At 44.2% G+C, this 25458-nt stretch overlaps 10 protein-coding genes and 1 non-coding gene across 11 annotated transcripts; 6 read left to right on the top strand and 5 right to left on the bottom strand.

The window, feature by feature from the left end:
• Positions 1-35: 35 nt before the first annotated feature.
• O0I10_005020 (uncharacterized protein) lies at positions 36-1109 on the top strand (the record flags this gene model as incomplete). Its single annotated transcript, XM_058485068.1, has 4 exons — positions 36-248; positions 311-435; positions 501-973; positions 1045-1109. The coding sequence occupies 4 exons, from the start codon at positions 36-38 to the stop codon at positions 1107-1109; spliced, it is 876 nt and encodes a 291-aa protein (XP_058344218.1).
• Positions 1110-2542: 1433 nt separating this feature from the next.
• O0I10_005019 (uncharacterized protein) lies at positions 2543-3379 on the top strand (the record flags this gene model as incomplete). Its single annotated transcript, XM_058485067.1, has 2 exons — positions 2543-2831; positions 2907-3379. 2 exons carry the CDS (start codon positions 2543-2545, stop codon positions 3377-3379), a joined length of 762 nt encoding a protein of 253 aa, XP_058344217.1.
• A 620-nt stretch (positions 3380-3999) lies between these two features.
• O0I10_005018 (uncharacterized protein) lies at positions 4000-5298 on the bottom strand (the record flags this gene model as incomplete). Its single annotated transcript, XM_058485066.1, has 4 exons — positions 4000-4277; positions 4334-4533; positions 4602-4734; positions 4842-5298. 4 exons carry the CDS (start codon positions 5296-5298, stop codon positions 4000-4002), a joined length of 1068 nt encoding a protein of 355 aa, XP_058344216.1.
• Positions 5299-6435: 1137 nt separating this feature from the next.
• O0I10_005017 (uncharacterized protein) lies at positions 6436-8697 on the top strand (the record flags this gene model as incomplete). The annotated part of the gene is made up of 7 exons (XM_058485065.1): positions 6436-6634; positions 6701-6922; positions 6990-7253; positions 7308-7525; positions 7582-7675; positions 7751-8307; positions 8371-8697. The coding sequence occupies 7 exons, from the start codon at positions 6436-6438 to the stop codon at positions 8695-8697; spliced, it is 1881 nt and encodes a 626-aa protein (XP_058344215.1).
• A 413-nt stretch (positions 8698-9110) lies between these two features.
• Positions 9111-9185, bottom strand: O0I10_005016. Its single transcript has one exon. It is a non-coding gene; the product is annotated as a tRNA-Arg (tRNA).
• A 1282-nt stretch (positions 9186-10467) lies between these two features.
• Positions 10468-12536, top strand: O0I10_005015 (uncharacterized protein; the record flags this gene model as incomplete). The annotated part of the gene is made up of 6 exons (XM_058485064.1): positions 10468-10823; positions 10880-11377; positions 11435-11669; positions 11723-11947; positions 12009-12293; positions 12357-12536. The coding sequence occupies 6 exons, from the start codon at positions 10468-10470 to the stop codon at positions 12534-12536; spliced, it is 1779 nt and encodes a 592-aa protein (XP_058344214.1).
• A 120-nt stretch (positions 12537-12656) lies between these two features.
• Positions 12657-13070, top strand: O0I10_005014 (uncharacterized protein; the record flags this gene model as incomplete). The annotated part of the gene is made up of 1 exon (XM_058485063.1): positions 12657-13070. The coding sequence occupies one exon, from the start codon at positions 12657-12659 to the stop codon at positions 13068-13070; it is 414 nt and encodes a 137-aa protein (XP_058344213.1).
• Positions 13071-13803: 733 nt separating this feature from the next.
• Positions 13804-14209, top strand: O0I10_005013 (PHD finger-like domain-containing protein 5A; the record flags this gene model as incomplete). Its single annotated transcript, XM_058485062.1, has 2 exons — positions 13804-13910; positions 13981-14209. 2 exons carry the CDS (start codon positions 13804-13806, stop codon positions 14207-14209), a joined length of 336 nt encoding a protein of 111 aa, XP_058344212.1.
• Positions 14210-14478: 269 nt separating this feature from the next.
• O0I10_005012 (uncharacterized protein) lies at positions 14479-15561 on the bottom strand (the record flags this gene model as incomplete). The annotated part of the gene is made up of 4 exons (XM_058485061.1): positions 14479-14855; positions 14934-15080; positions 15142-15408; positions 15540-15561. 4 exons carry the CDS (start codon positions 15559-15561, stop codon positions 14479-14481), a joined length of 813 nt encoding a protein of 270 aa, XP_058344211.1.
• Positions 15562-16230: 669 nt separating this feature from the next.
• Positions 16231-20820, bottom strand: O0I10_005011 (uncharacterized protein; the record flags this gene model as incomplete). The annotated part of the gene is made up of 6 exons (XM_058485060.1): positions 16231-16923; positions 16983-17122; positions 17186-17372; positions 17443-18901; positions 18962-19117; positions 19178-20820. 6 exons carry the CDS (start codon positions 20818-20820, stop codon positions 16231-16233), a joined length of 4278 nt encoding a protein of 1425 aa, XP_058344210.1.
• A 2231-nt stretch (positions 20821-23051) lies between these two features.
• O0I10_005010 (uncharacterized protein) lies at positions 23052-25365 on the bottom strand (the record flags this gene model as incomplete). Its single annotated transcript, XM_058485059.1, has 9 exons — positions 23052-23313; positions 23382-23544; positions 23623-23752; positions 23834-23931; positions 24008-24174; positions 24232-24412; positions 24485-24554; positions 24621-24817; positions 24969-25365. 9 exons carry the CDS (start codon positions 25363-25365, stop codon positions 23052-23054), a joined length of 1665 nt encoding a protein of 554 aa, XP_058344209.1.
• Positions 25366-25458: the final 93 nt, after the last annotated feature.

The following is a 25458-nucleotide window of genomic DNA, read 5'->3' as shown; positions in this document are numbered from 1 at the left end:
TTATACCTTTCTTTTTCTCTTTATATTCACAACCGATGCTAAGATCCCTTTGTTGTCAGGCTCGACGCCACTATTCTTCTTCTGCTTCTACAAGCTCAGTGCCCCTTGCATTCACTAAATACCCGGCACCACAGCCCACTTCCAACTCGCCCCTTCTTGTATGTCATGGATTATTTGGCTCCAAACAAAACTGGCGTTCACTCGGCAAGAGCATGAGCACTCGTTTATCTCGCGATGTGTACACATTGGTATGTAAAATGAAGGGAGGCTTGGCAACCCATGGTGGAACTTCTAACTAGAATGGGGGTAGGATCTACGCAATCACGGCGAATCGCCCCATGCCGATGAACACACCTACCATGCTATGGCTGGTGATCTTGTTTCGTTTATATCCGACCATGAGCTCGAGAAGCCTATTTTACTCGGTCATTCTATGTAAGAGAGAGAAAAAGGGTTGTATGAAAGTAAATGGTATTGATGATGATGGACATCCTACATAGGGGTGGTAAAACAGTGATGGCGACGTCTTTGTTACATCCATCTCTTGTGGAAAAACTGGTGGTGGTTGACATTGCACCCTTTGCACTCCCTTTATCGAATGACTTTGGCACCTATGTGGATGCGATGCGAGAGATTGATCATGCAGGATTCAAGAAACAAAGCGATGCAGATGCTGTGCTTGCCACATTCGAAAAGGATATTGGCGTACGACAATTTCTATTGACCAATCTCAAAAAACGACCCGAAGATGGCGTGTACAAGTTCCGTGTGCCTTATGAGACGCTCGGTGCTGCACTTGGCAACATGGGCGATTTCTCAAAGGAATTCTCATCCGCTCAGTACTCAGGTCCTACCCTATTCATTGCAGGTGGAAAGAGCTCCTATGGTAAACCAATCGAGCAACGACTTGGTGAAGTCAAGACCATGTTCCCTGATAGCCGTCTTGAAGTTGTCGAAGGTGCAGGTCACTGGGGTAAGTCTGTTGTTTGGTTGTATGTAAATGAAGGAAGGAAAGATGCTAATATGGGGGGTTACCATTACTAGTGCATGCTGAGAAACCGGAACCATTCATGAAGCTCATCGTTGATTTCATTGGAACAACAAAGTAGACGCAGTTAGAGGATTGAATATAGATATTTAGAGACCACATAGCAAATGAAAATGAAAAGCTTGACTACCACATGATTGATGCAGAGGATGGATGCTGTATATGGATGCATATCAAACAATGACAGCAACGAATCACTAGCACAAATTCGGAAGCTTGGATATGTACGTCTTTGAGACCATGCTTATACTTCCTTACTCCTTTTATCCGATACCACTGTGTATGTGCATAATGAGGTATCAGTGTCTTTGTTTGGTGACACAAGCATACGCATTGTAGAGGTATAATTAACCATGCTTGTGGTTCATTCATGCTGCCATGTTCGATATAGCCAAAATACCTATAATAAAAGTAGCAGACCAGGGGTCCTTTGATAAACTAATAGGCGAGGCTGTTTTGAAAAAGAAATGGGTTTATAATAGCCAAGTAATGAGGTGCGTGGACCACTAGTAGTCAAACAATGAAAACCTGCTGCCGCCACTTGTACCTTTGTCACTTCGCGTTCAATTCATTTTGCCAACTCACGCAATCTCTCTTTATCGCACCTGATCATGCTACTCGTTCATGTATGCTTTATCGATTGCTACATGTAATGGCTTATCACGTTTGACGCTGGTGTTCTTGCCTGACCTATTCTTTTGATATCCACTTTTATGCTTATGGCATGCCGGCCAATAAACACGAAAGCTGCGGCAGGCCGATGAAAAGATAAGGCTGTCATTAAGAGCTCGATTTGTGATTGGAGATGTGCTGCTTTTGATATTTCTTGGCAGCAACTAGAGTCGCTATATACTGCATAAACAAGTTTATTTCTATTGACTATTTCTAACGATGACAGGGCAACGATTAAGATCTTGGTGATCTAGGATAAGCTAATAGAATTTTCATGCAGATCAATACAGCACTTTTGGATGCAGGAGAAGGAGGACAAGGAGGAGGATCGACATTGAATGTGGTGATACAAGAACCCATGGAGAACAATAAGATGTTGAATGCAGGTACAACGTTGAAGAGGATCAAGGGTGGCACCATCAGGCAAAACGGCATTCAATGATGATGATGATGACGCCAAGACAGCGGAGCAAGAAGTGGAATGTCAACACACCATGCATAGGCGTTCATAGTTACCCACCAAAAACGGTAAGGGATAAAGCCTTGATGCACAAATCCAATATCATGGATCCTCGACGCACGTGGTAGAGAAATGGCCTCACTGCAGCAAAAAAAAGAGAGATGCGTGTGCGGGCGATCAATCCATCCCATCCAAGCGATAATGCGTAATGTGCTGTATGTCTGTCTTGTTTGTGAAACCAGGCGGGAAACAGGAAGAGCGGGAACCCTTTACTTTGCTCTCTCTTTTTTTTTTCTTCTTCTTCTCTTGTCTCTTGACGACCTTGACTTGCAACAACAACAACCCACGCTTTGTCTCTCAACATGCACGGCATGGCCGACGAAAAGAAAAGAAAGTTCAAGATTCGCATTCGGCCATCAAAGAGAAACTACATTGGTCTCTTTTTCTCACTTGTCGGCTTCTTGTTGATCCTCTTATGTCTCGTCGGTAGTCGCACAGCCAGCGGCAAAGGTCTCCATTTTGCACGATTGATCGAACGACCTGCGGGTCCATTGACCATTTACATTGGGTGGCAAGGCTATTGCGTTGAACAAGGCAGCACGAGCAATGTGGAATGCAGCACTGACGATGGAGTCATGATGATGCCGTTTGGTAAATGGGGGCGTAGTGGTGGTGGTAGTAATACTGTCGCATAGCAACAACCGACTTATGTTATATATTTGATAGATGTGAATATAGCCGAAAAGTTCAATGAGACGTATCCACACCTCTTTGCCGATCCAGTTGAGCAAGATCCAGATTTGAACCCGGATGCACAACCGAATCCTCCTCATAATCCAAAGATTTATGCAGGATCCATTCTGTGTCTCTTGAGTGGTGGTGCAGCAACCGTCGTCGGCCTAGCATGGTGGATCTATTATCCTCAATTCCAGGACAAGAATTACTCACGTGGTTTTCTCGCATGGATGGCAGCCGTTTTATCCTTATTACTCGTTGCACAATCAGCTGTCATGTATCAAAACGGCATTGAACAACTCAACCTCGTTTATCCACACTTGGAAGCCATCGAAGGTCCTAATCTCGCCCTCGTTGGTGTCGCATTCGCTTGCTATATCATCGCTGGCTATACCTATTTGCATGGTTTATTCAAGACAGATGATGAAGAAGCAGCTCTTGGTGATGGCTATAATCCATTGTAGACTCTTTACTCATTACAACAACAGCAACATCATTCTATATTCCCCTTGTGATGCATCATCATTTCCTCCCCCCCCCCGGTTCCATTGTCATCCAACATCAACACAACATAGTCATTTTATTATCAACACCACCACCGTACATGTGTCAACATTGTCATTTATAAGAATACACGCGCAACAGTATACTAGAGCCATCGGCTGCATACGTACAATAATAGGGAGAGAGTGAGTGTTTGCACGTGATGTAACAAACATTGAAAAAACTTGTCATGATCGCATGCCGCTATGTACTAACGTAATGGCCCTGTTTTTCTCAAAAAGGGTGGACCCTGCTTTTCGTTTTATGCTCTCACAGCGCAAAACTAGTTGCCGGGATACCGGTTCATCATCACATGAATATGCATGCATGTAGTAGTAATAAAAATGAACGTCCATCATCTTGGGTTTGAAAAGCGAAATTCTTTTATTGTTTTATTGCCAAACGCGATCATATAACATGTGAAAAAAAGAAAGAATGATACATGTGTGTGTGTGATTTTGAATATGAAAAAAGACAGCCTTGAATGTTGAAAAGCCTGTAAGCGAGGAAACGTTTAGAACCGTTGGATGAACACAACCAATCACTTGGAAAGTTGGGCAGAAGGGAATTCATCACGCGATGAACAATGATGGTAATACGACATGGTTGCGGGAGGAGGAAGCAACAAAGAAGCTGCTGATGTTGTTGTTGTTGTTGGGGCTGATTGTTGTTGTTGACGTTGTGTGTCATTGTGAGTGAGCGTACCATGAGTGAGCTTCAAAGGAGGAGGTGGCATGACAAAGGCTGCTGCAGCCTTCATACTTGTCGTCGTCGTCGTTGAGTTGTTGATACGCGAGAATGTCGGCTTCATTTGATACTCTTGTAGTAGTGGTCGTTAGTATTTGCAAATGGCACAAAGTTTTATCACTTCTTACCTGCATGATGCATCGATGATGATGAATGCCCTCGAGTCTTTTCATTCATTGGAGGTGATGCCATCATATCCTCACGGTGTTGACGAGAAGCACCAACTGTAGTACCGAGAAAACGCGATGGATCTTGTTCAAGTAAAGGATACAAGGCTTGTTCGATGCGGAATTTGGCAGCCAGTTGTTCTGCATGTGCAAGTGGGATCCTGATTATCATGAGTTGCAAGAAAAACTTTTTTGTTTTGGGGGTAAAAAAGAAAAAGAGATAGCTTACCATACACCCTTCAGGGACATGGGCCCAACTTTTACGACAATACGACCTTTGGCGTTTTTCAGGATGCCATCTCGTTTACCACGCGAAATGCCCACCACATTCAAAAGCTTAGTTCCGTTGACCATGTTGTTATCTATACAAGTGTGAGCGTGTGCGTGTGTGAGAGGAGATCATGCAGAAAAATATACACACGCCCCTTCTTTTACGATTCCACTGGGTCGGTTTTTCGTTACTACATACCTGCACGGCGTGTGACGCATATGCCCTTGGCATCCACCATATAGCATGCAGTCTTTTCTTCTTCCCAGGTGGTCGTTGTCAACCGGTTATGTCTCAAAGCAAATCGACACGAGGATGATCTACTATTACCAACAGCGTTCTTGATTTTCCCAGTAGAAGCATGTTGTTGTTGAAGCGTGGTGTCATCACCACCCATCAAAGTGGTATGGCCTTTGTTGTTATTGCTACCACAAGACACTGCCATGTTTGTAGAAGAAGACCAAGGACTTGTGCTGCTGCTACTGTTGCTGCTGCTATTGTTGCCGCCAGCACCAAGAATGATGGATGAAGTTGGAGATGGAAGTTGTTGTTGTTGTTGTGATGATGGGTGTTGATGAGGAGTGATGGATGCAAGTGAAGGTGGTGGAGGAGGTGCAGCATCAAAAGTTGGAGCATTGTTGGATGCTTCTGGATACATGTAATAGTTTTGATAAACGCTTTCGAGCATGACTCTATAATGGGGGAGATTGATGGGACCCCCAATAAACAGTATGCAAAATGAGCTCAACATGCACGTATCTATTTACCATGATAAAGATGCAGCTTACCTTGTTGTTTGATATAAAATGGTGTGTGTATGTGTGTGTGCACGATCTTCAAAAAGAAAGAAAGAAAAAGAGCAAAGAAGAAAGAAAACAGGAAACGCCCTTTTTAAGCAGCAATTATATATAGTCCTTCTAAACATGTACAGTCATTGTTTATTCTTGCAGCAACCACTTTTTGTTCCCTTCTATTACCTTTGGGCCATCAAATCAATGCATAGGGTGCAGTATTAATACCATCATGGACATGACGGTGTAGCGAAAAGCAGTACAACGAATCCTTGTATAGATCAAGTTCCATTAGGATGTCGCCGCCGCCGCTGAAAGTAACCTTATGGGCTCATGATCTATTAACCCAATGTTGCAAACGAAGAATACATAGCAGTGACATTCTGCTGATTTAGAACGTATTACCAGGAGAGTGTTGGTTTGGGTGTATCATGCCGCAACTTTTTCTTGACGTATGCAGAGATGTTCTTTTGTTGTCATGTTTGATCTTATTTTATCATACATACATACCTCCTCGTGTGATCACGCATTTTGTTTGCTGTTGTGTAGTCCACCACCAATGCTCGAAAAAGGCAATGCAAGATCACTATTTCTGTTATCAAAATTAGCTACTTGCCCTTCAATAGCAACCATGTCTATAATCTCCATCCTATAAATGACGACAACCATTCATGATAAACGACTTTTACTATGATCGATCTGGAAACAACAACCACATGGTGCATGTGGATATGCACATGTCATCATCCCACGTGATGATCGGTGATGCGAAGACGGATGTTGTTATTCAAGCAGTAATAAGAGTTTTATTGCACTAAGCATATGTAATCATTGATGATGATAGGTAGTAGGCGATGATGTTCTAATAGTAGGATCGACTGACTGATGCATCTTCCAAGTTGACATTATGCGCTTTGAGATACTCCGCCTAGTTGCAAGCTTTTTTTGGCTGCTCTTCCAGGAACGATTCATTTCTCTTTCCCACTTTTCTGCTGTTGTTCACTATGACTGTTGCGTTACCTGACGGCGACAAGGCAGGCCTGTTCCCATCCAATATACCCACCCAAAGCCAGTCGACAACTTCCATTCCATCAGGCACAGCTACTCAAACCAATGGTACCGAAAAGGATGAAATCTGGTCGTCCATTCTCAAGGGCGTCGCATCCTCCAAAATGGTCCCTACCAAAAACGTCCTTGTGTTAGGTAACTTCACTCTATCTATCTATAAACGCCATTCCTTACTCATTGTCGTTGTTGTTGCACCTGTAGGTGACTCGAGCTGTGGCAAGTCGACACTGATTCACTATCTCAAGCACGATCCGGGTCCGCTTGCTCCCAAACCTACGACTGATGATGTAGCCGCTGCTTCTTCTTTTGGTGTCAATCCTCCTAGTTACGCGCACGTGTCTGTTGACAATCTCGACGAGGATGTGACCAATACACTTGCCTTGGGATATACGTTTGCCGATGTGCACGATGAGGATAATGAAGGTGAGTCGTCCACAAGGCAGCAACGGCGTGCGTGCGTGCATGTTATAGTAAACATATTCCGATATAGCCATTGCTCGTCTCGGCATGTATCAACTTGGTTTATCTGCACCCGAGTACCTCCCTTTACTTCGATTTGCACTCAACTCGGAAACATTGGCCGATTCTATGGTGATCATTGCACTCGACTGGACGCGTCCTTGGAAGTTTTTGGAATCATTTCAACGTTGGATCCAAGTATTGCAACAAGTCATTGATGATATCTGTAAACAAGGCAGTGCTGGTGAATCATGGAGTCGAGGAAAAGCGGTGGTAGATGAATTGCGTGAAAAAGGTAAGAGGATGATGCATGATCTCTATCTATACGTTACTGACATGTCGATCCTAGTGGAACATTATCTGCAAACCTATACTGAACCTGCACAAAACACGCTCAATGGTTACACCATGGTTGCTTCCACTTCTACAAGCTCGGTTCCTTCAACACCTGTTGTTTCGACTCCTTTGGTCACTACGACTACTCAAGCTGATCAAGTCACCCTTCCACTCACACAAGGTTGTCTTACTACCAATCTTGGTGTTCCTATCGTCATTGTTTGCTGCAAGGTAAGTTATCTTTCTTTCTCATGAGATGGTATCAAGGCTAACTTACATTATGATAGAGCGATGTTCTCAACATGTTGGAGCAAACGCAAGATTACAAGGAAGAGCAGTTCGATTACATTCAACAAACCTTGCGTTGTGTATGCATGAAGTGTAAGTAGGGGGAGATTCTTTTGGTTTTGGAGCGGGCATAAATCTAATTTCTGGATGACACACACACACATGTAGATGGTGCTGCTATGTTTTACACCTCCACTTTGCATCCATACACCTTCCACAACTTGAGACAGTACATTTTGCATCGCTTGCTTACGACCAACACCAAGGCATATCCATTTAATCTCAAGGCTCAAGTGATTGAACGTGACTCTGTGCTTGTACCAGCAGGATGGGATTCATGGGGCAAAATTCGGGTGTTGCGAGAAGGATTCGATTGTGAGGAGGTGCACCAAGAATGGGATGCCGATATGGAAGCTATTATGGATCGTCAACAACCTGGTGCTCATGGTGCTCGTGGTGTGTATGAAGAAGTGATACCCGATCCAGAAACAGTGGAACAACCTCTTAATATATCCCCTCCCGTCACTTGTGAGGATGAACAAGTCTTTTTCGAACGTCATCATGAAACCTTGCGACCTGCAAGACGTCCAGAAGGTACAACGAATAAGGCACGATCTGGCAGCATATCAGCACGTCCCAGTGTGGTGGGTCCTATCAACATGTCACAGGCATCGATTGAATTGGTGGATAATGCAGATGCTGCAGGACGATCACTACGACACAAGGTATGGTAGTCTATCTACATAGGCGGCATGAACAATACATGGCTCATTGTGTATATGTATTAGGATTCATTCTCCAAGGCACAAGGTGCAAGGTCGTCTCCACAAGTGGATCCTATTCAAACATCAGTGGATGGTGCTGGAGCAGGTGCAGGTGCTGGCAATTCTGTTCATGGCAACGATATGGCATCCAATCAAGCTATTGCTAGCTTCTTTCAATCATTGCTGCAACGCAAGACAACAGGATCAGGTGGTGGATCGCCTACTGCAACAACACCAGGTATGGGTTTACCCATGGGTGAACAAACAGGCACCGGTCGACGAAACACCATTAGCAAAAAGGAAGTGCATCGTGAATTGGATCGCATGCGTCAATTTGTAAACAAGCAATGAATAATCCAAGATATCTTTTTTTTCTGTTCTCCCCCCCCAACACCCTTTTATACATATATAAAACATGCCAATACCAGCGATTTATGAAACTTGTATCATGTTCTCATGAATGTAACAGGGGTGTGTGTATTGATTGATGATCAACATTTGCTTTAATATACGAGTCAAACGCGTAGCAACAGGCCTGTGTAACTCTTCAAACATGACGATCTCGCCCAATAATCCCAAAACATGAGCCACTGAATGTCCATACAAGCATCCTTTCACCTTTTTTGTATCTTGATCCTCACCAAAGACAACCGTTGCTTCGATTAAAAGTGGTATACATCACAGTAACCATAGCAACCACCGTAAAAACGATTACCCGGAGATGATGGAGCAAAAGATAACACTCCTATGGAGGGAGGTTAATTAGCCCCTACTGGGACTCGAACCCAGAATCGCCGGTTTAGAAGACCGGCGCCTTAGTCCAATTGGGCCATAAGGGCGTCGCTAATTTCGAAAATTAGCAAGAACATGATAAAGAAAAAAATTTCCTGAAAATTTTTTGAACGAAGACGCCATTGTTATTGATATCAACGTGCAGCGGAGGAGTTTATGAACATGATGGTTGACTCGCATGAGCGATATGGGAAGGATGGGTTGTGGAATTTGAATGAAAAGGTGTTTTGGGAGGATGTCGGAGTGGTAATAGCGGCAAACAGGAGGTGCATGAAAACTGTGAAGCTATTGATTTGGGAAAAAGCAACAGCCTTTTATTTGCTTCTTTGTTCTTCAGCTATCTTTGTCTACTCACTTTTACTCACAACTACCCATTCGGTAATGGACAGCTCAATGGTCGCATGACACATTCGACATTGCATGTGCATTGGAGTTTTCAGCAGCTCGGATCGTCATTGCCTCCATACATGATACAACTCTCCTCTTTTTCTTTCTGCAAACAATGTTGTGGTGGATGTGTCATACATGTGGGTGTAAGCATTATCCATGAGCGTCCTAAGGTGGGGTCCTGGGTATGATAAGAGGCTCATCATTATCAAGTGGCAGCAGCACCACCTTTGATTCATTCTTCAGCAGCTATCCCATCATCTTGTAAAGCAATGCTGTCCCGAGGTCCGAGCAAATGACAGATTTCAACATGTGAATGCTACTGCAAGGAGCCATGTATCGCCGACAACCTTTTGCTAATATGGTAATATTGAATCTTACAGTGGTCGATGCGAAACAATTGTCAGATCATAATACTACAACAAGCGGTCGTCGATGGAAGAGATTTTAGGGTTACTTTCAGGTGCTTTCTAAAGGTGAGTCGATAAAAGTTTTATAATTGTGGATCCCATCTAATCACAAGGATCGCTTTTAGGGTTGTATGCTTAAACTACTTGTTGTTATTAGAGTGCTAAATGGCGGATGAAATAAAAAAGCACTTATTGTGTTACGTAAATACGAAGCACCGACGAGGAGAAGGGGCAATAGGGTGGATATTGAACAACAACATTGTAAAAGATCGTACGTGAGGAGAGGAGGCTGGGGGACAGGAGATCTTTAAAAGTATCAAAATGTATCATCTGCTGATGCATGATGTGTGTAAATGTCTTTTGCCAAGCGGAAAGTACAAAAAGGAAGGAGCAATAATGTTGTATACAGGGTTCAATTGTTTCAAGTGAAGAACAGCAGCCAAAAAAATGGGAGGATATAAAGTAGGGATGTTGTGCGAGGATAAAAAAAGGGATTGATTTTCTTTCTTGCTATTTTCTTTAAGAGACCAAGATGCCAGGATCACCGCCTTTATTACCACAGCAGCAGCAAGAAGGCACCACTCCTACTAGTAGTAGCTCCAATAGCAGCACAACAATGCCCATTCCTATCCGGGTGCCAAACAATGCACATCCAAATTATGGCACAACATCATCATCGATGGTAGTAGCCGAGACACCTTATTTCAGTGCTCGAGAAGATTCGGATTTCATGTCAAGGCTTGGATCATTTGCACAATCCTATTCAAGGGCGTCCGTTCTTTTTATGGCCGAGAATATCCCAACATCCCAACAACATCATCATCATGAAGAGAGTATGGTGGAGCGATCCCCATTATTAGATGAAGAACAACAAGGTCCATTTGAAAGGTAAAAATGAACAACAACAAGGGACGAGGATAATGAAAAGCTTATCTCGATGGTAGTTGTAGCAACAAACAACACAACCCATTGGGGCTGGAACGCTCGGTATCACAGCAAACCTATCACAGCATTCACCTGACGCCATCTACTGAAGGCATGATGGCTCCTACTACTACTACAGCAGCAACACAAACACATACGCGATCGCTGTATCGACCTGATACTGTAGCTTCGGTGATTTCGCAACAATTCAAAACCGATGACAATACCCCGTTGCCCAAATCCAACTTTATCCAGTCAGTGTTCAATGCCATGAATGTCCTTATAGGCGTGGGAATTCTTGCCTTTCCCCTAGCGTTTCGATATGCAGGGTGGTTGTTTGGCACCTTGATCTTTACGTTTTGTGCCATTGGCACCAACTACACAGCCAAGCTGCTTGTGCGCTGTTTGGATGCAGTGCCTGGTGCCACCACCTATGGTGATATCGGGATGGCAGCCTTTGGTGAACGTGGACGTACTTTTATTGGCAGCGTCTTTTTCGTAGAACTTGCCACCATGGCGTATGTATAATAATGGTATGATGTGTGATGACTTTATTCATCTATTCTACTATGTAGCGTGGCTATGATTACTTTACTTGGCGATGGACTTCAAGCCGTATACCCAAACATGGACCTTGTTACATCTCGATTACTCTGCTTTTGTCTGATGACTCCGTTTGAGTTTTTCCCTCTAAGGCATTTATCCATGGCAAGTCTTCTTGGGATCGTGAGCTGTGCTAGTCTTGTACTGGTAGTGCTTGTGGATGGATTTTGCAAACATGAGCATCCTGGTAGTCTTTGGGATCCAATGGTAAGGAAGAAAAAAGGGAACGATCTTTTTCAAATCTAATCGTATTATGATAGGCCACTGAATGGTTACCATCGGATTTATCAAAGATCCCTCTTAGTTTTGGGCTCATGATGGCAGGATTTGCGGGTCACGCCGTATTTCCTAGCATCTATCGCGACATGCAGGAACCCAAGCAATACGATCGTATGGTCAACATCACTTATGGCATCACTACAGCGGTCTATTTAACCATGGCTGCAGCTGGATACTTGATGTTTGGATCACAAACCATGCAAGAGGTAGGAAGCCATTTTACCTAAAAGTAAACCAGCAGTCAATAACGATTGTTGTTGTATGTAGATCACACAAAACCTTGCTGTGACACCAGGTTACAATCGCATGCTCAATTCGGTGGCGTTGTGGCTCGTGGTTGTGACACCCATTGCCAAGTTTGCATTGATCATGAACCCATTACATATTGCTTGGGAGTTATGGATAGCGGCTCGATCCAAGGTGGAGAGTTGGTTACATCATGGATCGGCTTATATATGGAAACAGCGTCTTCTTCGCTTTGTGAGTCGTATCCTTGTAACTGCTATTGCAGTGTACATTGCCATCGTGTTCCCTGGATTCGACCGTGTCATGGTACTACTTCTACCTCAAATTCATTCGTGTTTCGTCTCCATTTTCTCACACGTCGTTTTCTAGTCTTTATTAGGTGCTCTTTTTAGTTTCAGCATCTCTCTCATTTTCCCTTTGCTATGCTATCAACGACTCTACGCCTCATCGATCTCATCTAAAAAGACAATGATGCATATTGTTGCTCTAGTCATTGCCATTGGTATGGCATTCATGGGCACAGTGTGGAGTTTTGCACCCAACCTGTGATGGTAGCCAATGCTTTTCTTTTGCATGGGTCAACAAAAAAGTGATACTGTTAATAAAACTCCCGCACCCACATTAATAAAATACCCTCTCTTAACTACAAATTCATATCACAAATGCATCATGGCAAGAACTGCTGGGTGCCCTACGCTTCATGATGATGAAGAACAACATCACCACCATCATCATATCCATCAACATCCTACGCCAACAACATCAACAAGTTCAGCTGAAGATGTTCTATACCAACCCACGCCACAAATCCAAGTGAAGCCAACATCTTTTAATGATGATGATCAACAGCATAATGATATACCACCGAGTCAATATGATGTAACCAAGCGACGAGGATCACAAAGTGTACCACCGCCAGCACTAAAGTCGTCAACAAGTTGTCTTTCACCTCCAAGTGTACCGCGTCGTCCTCACTCGGTGAGGTTTTCACCTGAACCTCCCGAGGTATTTCATTATCCTGCAGCACCTCATGAAAAGACGCCCAAAGCCAAACTCTTTTTGCCATGGGAAGGAGATGCATGATGATGGGGTCGTGGTTGTGCAACCCAAGAATGACAGCAGCGCTCTATCCCCGATACAAATGTGCACACACACGTACACGCGTCATGGTGGCTGAGAGCCAACGAGGCAAAATTTTAAAAGGGGTGGAGCTCTTTGCCATGGATGGGATACGCAGGTTCTTTCCACAAAGGTAAATATTCGTTTCTCGATGGATTGATTTGAAAAGGCTCTATCGAAGCTTGTTGGGTGAATCATCACATGTCCCAGGAAGTCAAAGTGCAGCCGAGATACCTTCACTTTATCATCATCCATCCATTTGTTTTCTTTTGCTCAACGTAACAAAGTTTACTGATGAACGCGTTGTTATTGTTGATGTAGGTTCATCTACCCTAGGATTGATCTTTTGGATTGAATAAACCTTTTCTTTGTTTGAATACAATTGCTTTATGTATAGCATGTGTGTGTGTGTGTGTGTGTGTGTGTGTGCCTATATACCTACAACTATGATGTATCATGGGAAGAGGGGAGGAGAGAGCCATCGAAAAGTAAAGAAGGGCTGACAAATTCTCTCTCAAAAGTGAGTGAGTGAGTGTGTGTGTGTTAGTCAATGTCCAACAGGACCAATGAATGGAAATGAATGATGTATGATATAAAGGAACATAGACACTGACTGGCGCAGTACGCATAATCCATCGTCGCTTTTCCTCTTCCTTTTTTTCTTTTTCCTTTTTCCTTTCACCACTCCTTCCTTCACATGGCAGCCAAACATCATCCTGATCTTATCTTCTGTCGAAAACAACCCGGCATTGCCATTGGCCGCTTATGCGACAAGTGCGATGGTCGATGTGTCATTTGCGATAGGTAAAGAGAGAGAGAGAGATCCGTTCCCTTTTATTGAATGTATGTATACTGACATTGTCTTCTTTTCTAGTTACGTACGACCTGCTACCCTAGTACGCATTTGCGATGAGTGCAACTTTGGCTCGTTCCAAGGACGTTGTGTTGTTTGTGGTGGACCCGGTGTCGCTGATGCTTATTATTGCGTGGGATGCACTCGTTTGGAGAAGGATCGAGAAGGCTGTCCAAAGATTATCAACCTCGGCACATCGAAAACAGACTTGTTTTATGAACGCAAAAAGTTTGGATTCAAGAAACGGTAGCATCATCATCATCAACAATGTATATAATCTATGCGATCTCTCAATATATATCACTTGTTTCCCCCAATAATATGATGGATGTGGTGGTCTGTGCGTATTGTCTTTATAGCATGCAAGAATGAAGAAAGAGAGAGAGGGAGAGGGAGAAGGAGAGAAAGTGTGTGTGTGTGTGTGCGTGAGAGAGAGGGAGAAGAATAATGTGTGTGTTTCTGATACAAAGGCGTAATGGGATGATGAAGAAGGTATATGATAAAAAGGAAGAAAGCCTATCAGAATCGTATGACACCTGTGGATGCTGGCATCATTGTGTTGGGTGGTTGAGAAGCAAAAGATGTTGGCATTTGATGAGGGTTATAGACACCACCTGTGCCTGCCATGGTTACGCCTGTTGATGAGGGTGGTGGACCTGTTGCTCGTGGGTGATGATGATTACCGCCGCCACCGCCGCCGCCATTACCCATCATTTTCGTTTGTTGTGCCAATGGACAATCCTTATGTGCAAGTAACAACGTCTTTAGATTCACGATCTCTTCACGCATTGATTCCACTTGTGTTTGGAGTTGTTCATTCTCATTGGTCAGTAATTCCACCTTGGACTGCAGGTTGTTGAGCCACTGTTTTTTGCGTTGTCGACATTTCAGTGCAGCTATACATAGATGGATAAGACGTGAGTAAACAAGTGAGGGTGGAGGGGGGACACCCAAATGAATGAATGTGCTCTCACCTATTCGATTGCGTTCCAAAAAGTTTTTCCGTTTCTCATCATCCTCGATATGTTTAGCTGATTTCTTTTTAGTAGTGCGTTTGGCGGTGGTGGTGGTGGTGGTGGTCGTAGATGGAGCTGATTGTTGTTGTTGTTGTTGTTGTTGTTCTATAGCAATCGATAAGTTTCAGATGCAACAAAGAGGCAATGAATCTCTCTCCTATTTTACCTGAAGATTCTCGATGATGATGGTGATGATGATGATGCGATGAATGCGTATTTGGACCTGCTAGCATAGAAGGTGAAAGAGGGCCCGTGCGCAAGGTATTGGCTTCATGCTGTAATGGAGCGGGACTAGTGATGGATGACACAGGTGGAAGCACCGGCTTTGTTGTAGCCGTAGCACCGGAAAAGCTTTGTTCAAAGGGGTTGGGCTCTTGGTCGAGTTTCGAACTCGAATTCAAAGGAAGCACCGCCATCGGTGGGTCGTTAAGCACTACGTATCAATATGACATGTCAATATCCCATTCACACCCACTACTACTTTCTCCCTTGCGCCTCTTGTGGAGAGTAAAAAGGGGGGAAGAAGAAGAAGCGCTGTATTGAATCTCTCTCTCGCTCTCTTACCTTGATCCTCGGGCTGTGCCATTTGGGTCATTCAGGTGTCGTTGGTTGTTCAATGGTGGTTACTATCGTTACCATACCAAGGGTTGTTAGTCCAAAGTTAGGGTTGTTGATTTTGACGCCATGCGCATTTACCTCGATCGGAAAAGAAGAACAAGAGTGGAAGAAAAAGAAGGCAGCGTTGCTGTGTCGTTCAAATCTGGAAAAGGGCATTACGTCGTTTGTACTACAATCCATCCTTTTATGGTGAAGCATAATGCAAAACTCTCTATGCGCTTCTATCGCACACCCCACTCACTGTTTCATCTTTTTCCAAAACTCTTCATTCTCTCTCTCCCCCACCACCAATGATATTCGAAAGTAAATAAATGATAATAGCAATATTTGGAAAATGTCATGATAAACCTGTACAGGGCAAGCAAGCTAAAAAAAGAAAAAGAGCAATAGCATGTCGGATGGGAGATAGTGGTGGTGGTGGGGGGAAAATGCTGATTTGAGTGTGTGTGTGATGGGATGATAGATGAAGCGGATTTGTAGTGTGTGTTGTGTTGTGGTGCGTGTGGAGCAAAGTAGAAAAAAAATAATGTATGTTGGGGGTGTGTGGGCGGGGGGAGGTGATTTGAGTGAGTGCGTTGAGTGGTGAAAAGGTCATGTTTTGAATTGAATGGGACAGGCAGGTGTGTGCTGTGTGCTACTAGTGATCATTGTTCTCATAATCGGACGACACTGAACGTACGCTATTGATAGGTGACAAAGACCGGTGATAAGATTGCTGTTGTTCATAGGCTTCCATATCCTGGGCATGTTGTGCAGCAATATCCCGGAAATAGGCTTGTGCTTGTTCACCATAAGCAAGACTATTCGCCATGCCTTCGATCGCCATGCTGTTGGCAATGCTGCGTACCAAGGGACGTTCATACGATCGTGTTGATCCTATGGATCGCATCATACCCGAGTCATCAACGCCATCCATGCTGCCATTGTTGTAAGATGCCATTGGATCATCGGTAGTGCCTTCCATGACACCACCACTTGTACCATCATAATCACCAACATAATCACCAGCATCCATGTGGCCTTCGGGGTTGTCGTACAATTCCAGGTATCGCACAATCCATTGGTGTGACAAGAGCTCGTGAGCTGTAGGTCGTTTCATGGGGTTCCGCGTGAAGCATTTCTTTAAGAAATCAATACCATCGCTTGATAATTGAGAAGCATCCGGTAACGGTGGATGGCCAGTGACAACATGGTACATGACCGACCACTCATTTTCAAGCGTGCTCCAAGGTCGCCGTCCCGTTGCCATTTGAACAATACAACATCCAAGAGACCATATATCCATCGATCCTTTTCGTCCAGTGTCTCCTCCTGTGATCACTTCAGGTGCCTACATTCAATCCCCAATCCATTATCACCTGCATCTCATATACATACTTGTATACTTACCATATACATTGGCGTACCAGCAAGGCTGTTGACATTCATGTTCATTGTAGTGCGACCCATTGTCTTTTGGCCCTTGGCAAGAATCTTGGCGGCACCAAAGTCAGATAATTTCAATTGACCTTGAGAATCAATCAAGATATCTATGTATTATGTGCGTGTCAATATGACTCTTTCTCATCATCCCACATCATTTTTAAACTTACTATCGGGTTTGATATCACGATGGACAATATTGTTTTCATGTAGATACTTGAGACCACTGAGCAACTCGTGGGCATACTTCATGATGTACACCTCGTCTTCTATTCGACCGCCATGATCCAATAAAGATCCCAAACTGCCATTCTCGCAATATTCCATGAAAATGTAAACCTTGTCCCGGTGCACTTCCTATACAAAGAGTGAATGATCGTGTCATGGGTTGTTCCCTTCCTCCTCCCCCCTTAGCCACCAAACTTACCATGCCATAGTATTGAACAATGTTAGCATGGTTGAGCATTTCCATGACCTTCATTTCCTCCTTGATGGCTTTATGCAAAGCAGATAAAGAACTTGAATCAGGGAATCGGATTTCCTTGACAGCCATGACCGATGATGTGTCGAGGTTGATAGCAAGATAGACGGATCCAAATGTACCAGCACCAATGAAGCGACCTTGTTGCCAACGGAAAGAAATATTGGAGGATGAAGGTGCCAAAAAGACGAGGGACTGATCTTCTGGCTTTTGATCGTCAAGGATCTTGCCAACGATTTTGCGTTCTTGCTCTTCATGATTGCGTTTTTGCTCCAATTCCTGGATCTTTCGCATCCAAACATCCCGAATATAGGTCACACCACCTGATGCAGATGCTGTGTCACTTGAAGCACCAAATGTGGAGCTGGTGGCAATGGTTTCCTTATCAATGGCACGTTTGGTGGCACCCGTGGCTGTCATGTACTGATTACGCTTGGCTGTAACACCTCGTTTACGTTGTTGCTCTTCCTTGGCTTGCAATTCATGTGTCCAACGCGTACCCAGCACATCAAAGTGGGATATCAGCAATGCAATACATCGTGCCACCTTACTTTGGAGCTTGGTAAATTCAGTCTCATTCAGCGCGAGGACCTTGGCACCATGGGTCATGACATGGCCAAATTCAAGTGCTGCTACAGCCCATCGAAACGTTTTTCGGTCACTGGGAGCACAATCATCAGTGATAAACGAGATCCAATCAATGGCGAGTCGAGCAAGTTTGCGATCCAGTTGCATTTGGACTGCCAACACAAGCGAACGGGCTGCACGTAAACCAAAATCACTTGCAAAGCTGAAGCATTCTTCCACCAATTCTTGACACCCAAGGCCAATGGTTTGTTCTCGAATGGTAGCCACGCTTTCAATAGCCGAGTTTGCCAACTTGAAAACAGTCATTTTGATCTTGTACAACTCCTTGTTAATGCGTGGAATATGGGCACGTTGCTCTTTTTGGATGGTGATGCCCGAACTTTGAACAGCTCTCCAAAAGACCGCCTTGACCGATTGCAATCCATTGGCATCGCCTGTGACAAGTCGAGCACGTCGAGGACGCATACCCAAATTGATGGCAGGCACCGAAGGTAATTCAATGACTTGACCCGTCCACATGATATTTTGCCAAGGTGTCAACACCACAATGTAGTCCTCTTGCTCCATGGTCGATCCTGGTGTGCCTGGTGTGACGGGCGAGCTCTTATCACCGGCAAAGCACGTTCGAATAAGTCGTCGAATGGTATCCTCTCGACCATACAAGGATGGCGATGCAATAATATAGGTGCGCTCCCCTTCAAAGGTGCCAGTAAGGACCAAAATGTGACCCGAATCCACCAAACAATCAATCAACTTTTCAAGGCTGTCACCATCCACCACATATTCAGCAGCATTTTCAAATTGGCCCGTAAAGAACCTAGAGATGCCATCACGTTATTATTTCATATATCCATCCATCCATAGCCCCACAACTTACCTTGCAAATTGCAATAGTTTACGTGCACGCATACGCATGTTATGCAACAACTTGGTATACTTGACTTCAATACCTCCATCCACAGATTCAGGTGGCAGCTTGAGATTGGAGATATAATCTTGCATCACATCACCCAGTAATCGATTGGTCAATTGACTATACATGTATATGTATAAATACGTATGTACGAATGGATACACCCTCCCCTCAACCTACCAAAACTGCACAGCGCATTCTTCATCAGCCTTGTCCACCACTTGGCATACGGTACGCGTGAAGAATTCCCATTCCTTTTCCATGACTTCGCACTCACGAAAGCTGTTTTCACGTTCGAGATCCAGCTTCCAAGTGATAAGCTTGAAATAAAAGCGCATTGATTCCATGAGCACCTCATCATAATCCTCATCAATGAATTCATCGGAGCGTAATCGCCATCCAGGTGCCGGATGTGCAAGGTCTTCATATTGTTTCTTAACACGGCAAGCGAGAGAAACCAATCCACGATAATCATCCATCATGGCATCCACCATTTGTTTAGGAGGCGCATTGAGACGTCCCTTGTATTCAAGTCGTAGCTTGAGAGCTTCTTCAACGAGGGATGTGGGAAATACAGCCAATTGACGAAGTTGATTGATAAAGGGTGGTAGATTCATCTCGTCAAACAAGTTGTTGTTGACAATCATGGTGCGTTTGGATTTCACCAAGAGTAAATTGAGAGCTGACAAGGTGCGTTTATCAAAGGTATCCTGAAGTGCTGATTCTTTGAGAATACGTTCAACAAAGGATGGATCCGTCGGCTGTTGTTGTTTGGGTGTTGTTGTTGTGTTGCTATTGCTGGTGGCTGTGGTTGTTGTTGTGTTGTTGTTGGTATCATCAGGGATATCATGTTGTTTACGTGCAATCTGCAAATCCTTGCTGCCTGTCCAATCACTGAGAATCTTGTACTGCATATATAAGCTACGAGTGATGGTACACCATGCATTCAATGCATCCAAGCGTGCTTGAAACTCGGCTTCGCCATAGCGTGGATTGGCTACGATCATATCGGCTCGTGTGGAATACAATGACTCGATGCGATCCACACTCTTGAGCACCTCTGCCACTTGTTCAAGGGCTACATCTTCACGTGTCAATACGTTTTCTTCATCTTCAGCAGTCGTTGTCGTCGATGTTGGCATGGTGACTCGAAAAGCCATCACAGCATCAATCACACTGTTGATCTCTCGTCGTCCTTCCTCGAGATACTTTTGTTCCTGAGCAATCGTACGACCACGTAATAAGGCTCGCAATGATAACCAAATCTCTTGAATGGGCTTTTTGGGTTTCATCTGATCTGACGTGGATAATCGCTTCTTTTCTGATTTGAGCACTTCGCCAAGTAGCACAGACTGTAACATTTGCTGCCACTCAAGTCGCTCGTGCTTGATCTCGGGTGCTGCAGCTGCCAACGCTTGCTCGTGTGCATACAAAGAAAAGTCATCGTCGTCATCCAGATCACTGCTGCTCTCATCGCTGTAAGGATACTCGTCATTGAACTGAGAAGGCTGAGCTGATTCATGTGCACCTGGTACATAGTGATTGGGCATATTGTATGGCCATGCCATGGGATCATGTTGAGCCGAAGTCATTGTCGTTGTTGCTGCTGCTGTCTCGTTACCCACTACAGTTTCCTGATTGCCATTGGGTTGTTGTTGTTGTTGTTGTTGTTGTTGGTGCATGTCGTTGGATTCAAGGTGGTGGTGGTGAAGCTGTTGCTCTGGTGGCGGTGGTGGTGGTGGGTCATGGTAATTGTTGAGCCTTGGGTGGTTGTCGTTTTCTTGGTGGTCCTCGGCCCAACGAACTTGTCGTACACCTGTCATGGCGAATCACACAGAATACTGCAAGTGAATGGAAGTGTAAAAGACGATGCCAGTGATAGGCCAGTGCAAGAATGTTCACGTAGACGAATGGTGTGTGAGTTGTTGGCAGTAAAGAGGTGTAGAAAAGGAAGAGAGCAGTGCCGGTGTTGCGTATGTGGTATTTGTGTGTGTCAAATGGAAAAGGCGTTTTGGCAGCTGTTAGGAGTTACATGTACCATCCTTCCTAATTGAATTCCAGCAATCCTTTAAACTCTCCCACACAACACGCCCCATGATACTACTCTTGTATTGTTTATGCATCAATTAGTTCCATTATTAAAGATGTCTTCTCTCTTGTTGTCTCTTCTCTGCCATTCTTCATTTTAACTTTGATATCATGCGTGCTATCCTTTGGGTCATCCAAAGTTGTTTCGTGCTGCTGCTGCTGATGCATGGTATTTTTCTTTCATCTTGGCGTAACACGAGTTTCAGGTTGACCCCTTCTATCATTTTCAGGTTTGGTGCTGTTGCTGCTGCTGCTGCTTCCCCATATCACTTTCACTTTTACCTGTTAGGCCTATAACGTATCATCATGCTTTCAGCAATGAACACTAGGATTGCCGCCCTTGTCTTTACGGGTCCTTTCTTCGAAAAAGGGAATGCTCATTTATTATGCAACGGCAATCAATCACGCCAAGGCTCTTTTTGTGTAGGTGACCCAACAATCTATCAACTCGTCACCATTCCCAGCACTCTTTGTGATCACGGAAATACCCACGCCCAGCATTCATATAAAACCATGTTGGCGCCATCCATCTTTTCTCGCATCTTGTCGCCCTTTGATTGATGACATCTTCAAAGCCCAAATTGACGCGAGATGGTCTTATTTTGTGGACTCATTTGTGATGGCCTTTAGCCTTTCATTAGGTAAAGCATCATTATCACCTTTAAGAGTGCCCGAGAAAAGAAGATCGACGTTGACTTGAAGCACTGTTGTAATGCTGAAGCGAACGCAGGTTGGCTCCTTTTGGGTATTACCATTCATCATGATGCAATTGTTTGAATATTACTATGCATACGATGTTGTATCCAGCATGGCAAGAATCATTAGCGAGATCAACTTGGGGACACGTTACTACTAAGGTATACAACTCATCGCCTCCTGTGTAAAGGATTTGGTTGATCCATCATGATGACTTATCATATCTTCAGCAAAGGTGCTTTTGTATGCATTGGTCCTTTTCGTTCTAATAAAGACACCATGTTTTGCTCCATCTTTGACATAGTAAACTTTGTTGCACCAGTGGTGGTAAAGTACCAGTAGTAGTAGGACGCCAAAGTGGGAGCGGGGGTAATGGGATTAAGTCGCATTGTTATGCATGGGCTGTTGTGTAACCTTTAACTGGTCAAGGGAACAACACTGATGGTGTCACCTTGGTCGGGAAACAAAGGTGGTGAAAGAAAACAAGGTCCCTTGATGGCTTCTTTTTGATCTCGTGAACAGGCGAAAACAACGAATAAAGGAACACAATGAGCATTCTCACATAAATTGTCGGCAATACACGTGTGTTCGCTCACTCGGCCACTCACCGCTCATTATGCCGATGACCGTTTTTGTTATATTTGCTACACATCTACTTGCCAAATATGCACAATCAACAGCTATCACGCACACACAGCCATCATTGCCTTTTCTCTAATTTTATCGATACGTAGAAGCAATCCCCATTTTCTTTTGACAAATTGTTGGCGAACCAAGAAAACACTGCTTTCAACAAAAGTATGGATTAGATCTATTTGGAGCCCTCCTCCTATATGATGATGATGATGATGATAGCAAATGGTCGCAGCTGCCTTGTCAATAGGGTTGGCTCTAAAATTAAACTTTGGCGGTATAGTAGTAGGCATGCTGATCATATAAGAGGAAGCCGTTTCCCCCCCCCACCTCGCTCTCTTAATGGGCTTTGCTTAAGTACTGTAACATCATCTAACGCTGATACAATGCTGGTAATCCTTCCCAAGGACTTTATTGGTTTAACGTTCAATGCAATTCATGTATACGTCCACCCTCTCTCTCTCTCTCCACAAATTTGTCATCAATGCATGAAACCACAGGTTTTTAGAGTAAACAACACATGGCGAGAAAAGGTAGATGTCTTTTTTTTTGGGGGGGGGAATGGTGATATGTATATATGTATAAAGAGAAAGAGAGACAAAGAGAGAGCGAAAGAAGATGCAGTTATTAAGGATGCTTAGACGATTTCCCGACCGAACTCGTCAAAATCAATGTGAAAGAATCGATGCCGTAATGCTTCTCTTGCTGTGATACGTTTGTTGGGATCATAGGTGAGCATTTTTTGTACCAGATCCAAAAAGGCGAGGTTGGTGCGTGTTCGTGGTAGAATGGTGCTTTTCAATGACTTTAGACTCTTGACGTACTTTTGGCTTTGAGGAGTCGTATCCGAGGCAGGATAGTTGAGCCGGCCATTTCTGAAATATTTTGATGCATCCGGACTATAAGAAATATGCATTAGCGATGTAAAGTCTTCTCTCCTCCTGCCAATGGGACATTGAATACTTGCCTTGCGTTTTGAACGAGTCGAGCGGGTATCTTTCCTAGAACCATTTCCATCATGGCAAGATGTTCAAGGTTGTCATGTGTTTGAAATAATGCCTCGCCTGTGAAAAATTCAACAAGAATGCAACCAATCGACCATACGTCACATGGATACGACCAACCTAATCCTATACATTGTCATCCCCCACATCCCATTAGCCAATCCTGGTCATAGATGGACCCTTCCTTCTCTCCTCCTTGCTTACCAAGTATGATCTCCGGTGCCCGATAATGTCGTGTAGAGACAACAGAAGAATGGTAATCATCCTCAAAAGTAGCCGATCCAAAATCGATCAGGATGATCTCTGTGTCATGTAATACCCTTACTTTGCCGTTCTATATAAAGCGAGAAAGGGAGCACAAACTTAGTGTGTGTGTTCCATCCCCCCCACATGTACATTCCTCTTTTCTTCTTACCTTTGTGCGGTTTGTAGGCACTTCGCTGTATTTATGATTCTTGAGTAGGATGTTTTCAGGTTTCAGATCGGTATGGATGACTTTGAGCTCATGGGTGACTAAAAGAGAAAGGGCGTGTGTATGTTAGAGAGGCATTGACATTTCCATCCCTATCACGCACGTCCTGATACTTACATGCAACACTGGTAAGCAGCTGTTTGGCAAAATGCTGAATATGGCTAATGGGAAATGGTTCAAAGTGATTGGCCTTGAGAAAGTCAAACACCGATTGGTCTAGTAACTCAAACACCATGCACACATGGTTGCAGTATTCGAACCAGTCAAGTAGATGGATGCATTGGCTATGTTAAATGTGAGCATCGATACAAGCGGTTGTAATAGCAAAGCAAGCAACATACTTAAAGTTGAGTGAATCACGATCCTTGAGCGTGTCGAGTACGCGGATTTCTGTTTGGCTGGCTTCTTTGTATTTTGGAATGGCTCGGATAATCTTGATAGCCACCGAACATCGCCGGACATGATCATAGCATTTGACTACTTTGCCATAAGTACCCTGCCCCAATGTCTCGTGGATTTGATCTAAACATGGGAGAATGGATGATGAGTTATCTTTTTGTCGGGAAAGATGATGATGATGGAAAAGAGACTTACATCGATCCGTTAAAAAGTCACCCTGTCGAACGATAAAATGGCCATCCTTATCAGCAAGTGATCGTGGTCGCTATATATAAAGACACAGACAACGTTATAATGTTGTTCGAGACCCCATCGATAATCCAGCTCTTACCTCAAAAGTGTTGTTTGATGAAGTGATGTTGGTCGTGGTTGTGGTTGTGTGAGTGGAATTGGGTACCACGGCTGCTGCTGCTGCTGTCGCCGCCGCATCAGCTGCAGTAGTGGTAGTAGCAGTAGCAGTAGTAGTTGTATTAGCGATTGTGCTTGTGGGATAATATGGCGATATGGGTGGTGCTGGAACACCCGTAACTATTGCATGCGGGATTACATTCATGAGATCTCTTACTCTTATTCTTTCCCCACCACCACCTCCCATATCAATCACACACACACACACCCACACACACACATCCATCCAAGCCTCCTTCTTCTCTTTTAACGCGATTCTTTTCTTACTTACCAACATTGTTCAGGGCGTTTAGAGTTGGTACTGGTTGTGGATAATGCCTCCGCCTTCGTTTGTTGGTGGCCAAGAAATGATTGTTATTGGGTATCGTACTGGTAGACATGGTGGACTCGTTATTATTGTGAGCTGGTCGTTGCCGTTTGGACGAGGACCGAGGAGCCATAGTGGTGTTATTGAACGCTGAGGGTGTGGGAGGTGCAGGGGCTGGCACCACCGTATAGCTTGCATTGGCATGCGACTTGTTCGTTGTCGTTGTCGTTGTCGTAGTCGCCTGATCGGGAGGTGGAGTATCCTCAATCACGATAATCTCTTTGGGGTAGCCATTCTTGTAAAACTCGGCTTCCCAGTTGGATCCACGGTTCCTTTTGGTGGATAAGATGGCACTGGTCATTACCGTTGCAAAAGAGAGAAAGGGTTGCGTGTCGACAAGCTGTGTGAGTGAGTGAGTGAGTGAGTGAGGTGAAAAAGTGAAAGGGAAACAAGA

This window comes from Lichtheimia ornata (genome assembly GCF_029851405.1).
Source record: "Lichtheimia ornata isolate CBS 291.66 chromosome Unknown scaffold00019, whole genome shotgun sequence".
Taxonomy (NCBI): domain Eukaryota; kingdom Fungi; phylum Mucoromycota; class Mucoromycetes; order Mucorales; family Lichtheimiaceae; genus Lichtheimia; species Lichtheimia ornata.
Note: the sequence above shows the minus strand (reverse complement) of the source record. Positions and strands in the feature narration are given on the sequence as shown.